We start from the raw sequence: 5986 nt of genomic DNA, 5'->3' as shown, positions 1-5986 counted from the left end.
TCAACCTGCAAAAAAAAAGTCAAAGAAAGAGAAATAAAGTAATTTTGACTAGATGAGGCGCGGATTAGGTCGCTCTTTTAAGACGATTCGCGCCCCTCTCGGGATTATGCCCGGTGTAGAAGGTTGATGGCACGTTGCCTCTGGGATACAACAGCCTAGCCTATGCTGTTGCTTCTACTAAATCTACACAATTTAGAGAAGCTAAAGCTTTTCTCAACACCTAACTAATGCCCAATAGAAATGAGAGGAAGATAGTTTTTTTTTGAGATAGCAAGAAAAGTGTGTCAAACTTGGTTGATAGTGACCTCTATTTATAGGCTAAATTTTTAGGAGTATTAGAATACCACCATTAAATGGAATAAATGTGTCATATTTTTCAGTTACAAAATTTGAAAAGGTCTAGGTCATTGTATAATAGTCAAAATTCAATAAATAAATTCTTAAAACCTAATCATTACATAGGTTACAAATACAAGACATAAATCTCATAAGTTACCCTTTTTAATGGTGATCTTGTAATTGAAAATTCATTTCAAAATTTGTAACTTATTGCATTTGAATTCAAAATAAGCATGTGAATGAATTCAAAATAATAATGATATTTTTATTAAAATATCCAACAATCCCCCACTTATTTTAATAAAAATAGTTTGGGCATATAGTGAGAACATCATGCCTTATGAAAGTGGCAATGCCTTTAAACTTTCATTTAGTGTTTAAGTTTTCCCGTATTAGAATCATAGTGGACTTAGCCTTTAAACTATGATTACTTGAGGAAACGTAGAAAACTTAACATACATGATATTCTAGGTGTTCTTAAACGAGCTTTTCAAGCCAGTACATTATGGCCATGTACTTTACCCCAGTGTTCATGAGTGCTCTAGAGAATTAGCCCAAATTCTCATAAGGGCAGCCAAACCCTTACACTCATATAGGTGAGTCTATTAAGGATGTTTCTGTAACTAACACATCCCACCCATAAGGGCTATAGAACTCATTAAGAGATTAGTTCTTAACCTCTCATATTCATCACAGAATTACATGCATAGCATCATATGATTAGACTAAAAATTTGCATGTATCACAACAAGCGACTCTATGATTCGTTTGTCTCCAACCTAGTTCTTGGGATCTCCAGTCCCTAGGTGGTTGTATCCTCATAGGTAGCTTTTGCATTTTTGGGCTTTAATCCAATCTCTCTTGATGCTTTCCAGATCTTTTCTCTAGCCAGAGCTTTTGTAAGTTGATCGGCAAGATTATCGCCCGATCTCACAAAATCAATGGTTAATGAACCATTATTTAAATATGATCTCACAGTACTGTGTTTTCTCCTTATAGATCTGGATTTTCCATTATAATATTTATTGTGAACTCTGCCAATAGCAGCGGTACTATCACAATATATTAAAACAGGAGGTATCGGCTTATTCCACATTGGAATTTCAGATAGTAAATCATGTAACTAACCTACTTCTTCACATGCAGAAGCAAGAGCAATTAACTCTACTTCCATGGTGGACTTTGTGATTATATGTTGTTTTTTGGATTGCCAACAAATGGCTCCACCTCCCAATGTAAATAAATAACTAGTATTGGACAAAGAATCACTAGATTGTGAACTCCAATCTGCATCACTAAAACCTTCAAGTACAGCCGGATATTTTTTATAAAATAGACCATAATCTAAAGTTCTCTTAGGATATCTCATGATTCTATGAATTGCATTCCAATGTGTAAAGTTGGGTTTACTAGTAAACCTACTAAGTACACCAACTGCATATGCAATATCAGGTCTAGTACAATCAGTTGCATATCTCAAACTACCAATTATACTAGCATACTCTTTTTGATTTATCTCATCAGAATCATTTTTAGTAGGAAATAAACACACATGAGAATCAAAGGGTGTACAAACTGGTTTACAATCAAAATAATTATATTTTTTAAATATTTTTTCAATATAGTGAGATTGATCAATAAAAATTCCTTCTGAATTTTTTGTAATTTTCATACCAAGTATGACATTAGCTTCACCTAAGTCTTTCATTTCTAAATTACTTTTAAGTAATGCTTTTGTAACCTCAATTACTTGCGTATTAGTCCCAAATATTAATAAATCATCAACATATAAACAAATTATCAAATGAGAGTCTCCAAACAATTTATAATAAATGCACTTATCACTTTCATTTGACCTAAAGCCATTAGTCAATACACATTGATCAAATTTTTCATGCCATTGTTTAGGTGCTTGTTGAAGTCCATATAAAGATTTATTCAATTTACATACTTTATTTTCTAAACCAGGTTGAATAAATCTTTCAGGTTGATCCATATAAATCTCTTCATTTAAATCACCATTAAGAAAAACTGTTTTTACATCCATTTGATGTATTTTTAATTCATGAATTGCTGCTATAGCTATTAAAAGTCGTATAGAAGTCACTCTTGTAACTGGTGAAAAAGTATCAAAGAAATCTTTCTCTTATTTTTGCTTAAAACCCTTTGCAACAAGCCTGGCTTTATATTTATCTATAGTGCCATCAGGTTTAAATTTTTTCCTTAATATCCATTTACAACCTATAGTTTTACAACCTGGAGGTAAATCAACTAATTTTCAAGTTTTATTAGACATTAAAGATTCCATTTCATCATTAATTGATTCTCTCCAAAAATCAGAATCAAACGATGATAAAACTTCAGAAATAGTTATAGGATCCCCCTCTACATTATAAGTTTGAAAATCAGGACCAAAATCTTTTTGTTTCCTTTTCCTTTTACTGGTTCTCAATTGCTCTTTTTCTCTAGTTGAACCTTTAGCATTAGAAGAACTAACTTCTTCGGATTTTCCACTATATTCATTCAATTTTACACCCCCCACTATCTTTAACTGGAAATTTATCTTCATGGAAAATTGCATCTAAAGATTCAATTACTACATTATTTTCTAGATCTAGAAATCTATATGTTTTACTGTTTAAAGAATATCCAATAAATATACATCTAATTGCTTTTATTCCTAATTTTGAAATTTTTGGTTCAGAAATTCTTACATATGCTAAACAACCCCATACTCTAAAATATTCAATATTGGATTTTTTGTTTCTCTATAATTCATAAGGCGTTATTAAATTTTTTTTACGTGGTACTCTATTTAAAGTATAATTAGCTGTTAAAATAGCATCACCCCATAAATTTTTAGGTGCACTCGAATTTGCTAACATAGCATTTATTAAATCTATCAAAGATCTATTTTTTCTTTTAGCCACACCGTTTGATTGAGGTGAATATGGTGGAGTAACCTCATGTATTATTCCTAATGATTTGATAAAATTTATAAGGCCAATAGTATCATATTCTTTTCCTTTATCTGTTCTAAATCTTTTGATTTTCCTTTCAAAACGATTTTCAACCTCTTTAACAAAACTAGTAAATTTCTCAAAAGGCTCACTTTTATGTTTCATAAGGCAGATATAACAATATTTTGAAAAATCATCTATAAATGTGATAAAATATCTTTTACCTCCACGTGTTAATATGCTTTCAAATTCACAAATGTCAGAATGTATTAATTCTAATAATTCTGTTTTTCTTTCAACTTTCAAATAAGGTTGTTTAGTTATTTTAGTCATGCTACAATATTCACATTTTTCAAACTCATTATACAATTTTGGAATTAACCCTATGCGGCTCATATTTTTTAAGTACTTGCTATTTATATGACAAAGACGTGCATGCCACATATTTATACAATAAACGATATAAGCAGAAGTAGAAATTTCATTCATTTCAACATTAAGTTTAAACATACCATCACAAGCATAACCTTTTCCAACAAAGATACCATTCTTTGTAAGCACATATTGATCAGACTCTATAGACTGCTTAAAACCAGCCTTATTAAGAAGATAGCAAGAAACCAAGTTCTTCCTAATTTCAGGAACGTGAAGAACATCTCTTAGGGTCAAGACACGCCCAGAAGTAAACTTTAGTTCAACTTCGCCCATGCCTAGAACATTGGTTGTATGTGAATCTCCTAGCAAAACTTTTGTTTCTTTTTCAATAGGAGAAAAACTTTTGAACCAAGTTCTATCATAGCAAACATGCTTAGAGGCACCAGAATCAGCCCATCACCCTTCAGTATTTCCAACAAAATTGATTTCAGAAACCATAGCCACAAATGACTCTTCAATTAGTTGAGTAACATTAGTTTGTGGCTTAAAATTGGGTCCAAATTTTCTAAAACGACAATTTTTTGCACAATAATCCAATTTTCCACAAACAAAACAAGCTCTATTATTCATATTATTTCCAAAATTTGGAGTATTTGAAACTTGTTTTGAAGGGGGTCCTTGATTTGACTTTTTTTGGTTAAAATAATTTTTTGAAAACTTGTTTTTCATATTCTTCCCTCTAGACTTCAAATAGGCGTTATGTTTGTCTTGTTGACCCTTAGAGACATTTTCACTAGAAGTTAGGAAGTTTACCTTAATACTCCCATTGAAATCTTCACATTTATCTTGTTTTCTAGCTTCCTCTTCAATGCGCAACCTTGCCATCAAATTTGCTATTGTCAATTCTTGTTGCTTATGACGTAGCCCTTTCTGAAAATCTTTCCATGATGTTGGAAGTTTGTCAATGATGGCTGCAACTTGCATTTGTGGATCGACTTTGACTCCTTCAGATTCAATCTCATGGACGATCATTTGCAAGTCATGAACTTGCTCTAGTACTGGCTTGTTTTCCACCATTTGAAACTTGAAATAACGGCTGCAAGCATATTTTTTCGAACCTGCTTCTTCAGTATCATATTTTTGTAGCAATGCTCTCCAAATTCTTTTTGCTGACATATAAGATGAAGAATAAAAATCATAAAGTTCATCAGACAAACAATTAAGGATATAATTTCTGCAATCTTCCTCATCATTTTCCCATTTTTGAAGTTGTTTGGCATGATTCTCCCTTTCTTCATCAGTCATTGAACTGGTATCTATGTTTTTTGGATTCTTTGTGGCTAAGACCCAGGCAACCTTCATTAGCTTCAAATAGAACATCACTTTCTTGGCCCACCTTTTGAAATTTTGGCCACTAAAGCGAAATGGTTTGTTGAGATCAGTAGATCCAATAGTGGTAGCATTTGCAACATTGCTTGCAACTTCCATGGTACTCGAATCGTCTGAAATTGTTGTTCCTTTAGAACTTGATATGCACGATCAACCTGCAAAACAAAAGTCAAAGAAAGAGAAATAAAATAATTTTGGCTAGGTGAGACGCGGACTAGTTCGCTCTCTTAAGACGATTCGCGCCCCTCTAGGGATTATGCCCGGTGTAGAAGGTTGATGGCACGTCACCTCTGGGATACAACAGCACAGCCTATGCTGTTGCTTCTACTAAATCTACACAATTTAGAGAAGCTAAAGCTCTTCTCAACCTAACTAACGCCCAATAGAAATGAGAGGAAGATAGTTTTTTTTTTTTGAGATAGCAAGAAAAGTGTGTCAAACTTGGTTGATAGTGACCTCAATTTATAGGCTAAATTTTTAGGAGTATTAGAATACCACCATTAAATGGAATAAATGTGTCATATTTTTCAGTTACAAAATTTGAAAAGGTCTAGGTCATTGTATAATAGTTAAAATTCAATAAATAAATTCTTAAAACCTAATCATCACATAGGTTACAAATACAAGACATAAATCTCAAAAGTTACCCTTTTTAATGGTGATCTTGTAACTGAAAATTCATTTCAAAATTTGTAACTTATTGCATTTGAATTCAAAATAAGCATGTGAATGAATTCAAAATAATAATGATATTTTTATTAAAATATCCAACTGACTTCATCCAGCAATCGTGATTAAACATCTCCATTACAACTTATTACACATAACAATTATATTTCCCTAAATTATCTATCTTTCATGTAATGAAATCAGAATTTTACCACCAACTATTAAATTTCTCTCATTATACAACTTCACAAAAT

General features: G+C 31.9%; 1 protein-coding gene across 1 annotated transcript; it reads right to left on the bottom strand.

Moving 5' to 3' along the window:
• On the bottom strand, positions 1-5162 carry LOC140015077 (uncharacterized). Its single transcript, XM_072066954.1, has 4 exons — positions 4488-5162; positions 4084-4135; positions 3812-4009; positions 1-5 (listed from the first exon to the last, which is right to left on the bottom strand). The coding sequence occupies exons 1-4, from the start codon at positions 5160-5162 to the stop codon at positions 1-3; spliced, it is 930 nt and encodes a 309-aa protein (XP_071923055.1).
• Positions 5163-5986: the final 824 nt, after the last annotated feature.

This window comes from Coffea arabica, chromosome 10e, assembly GCF_036785885.1.
Source record: "Coffea arabica cultivar ET-39 chromosome 10e, Coffea Arabica ET-39 HiFi, whole genome shotgun sequence".
In the NCBI taxonomy this organism is placed as follows: Eukaryota; Viridiplantae; Streptophyta; class Magnoliopsida; order Gentianales; family Rubiaceae; genus Coffea; species Coffea arabica.
Note: the sequence above shows the minus strand (reverse complement) of the source record. Positions and strands in the feature narration are given on the sequence as shown.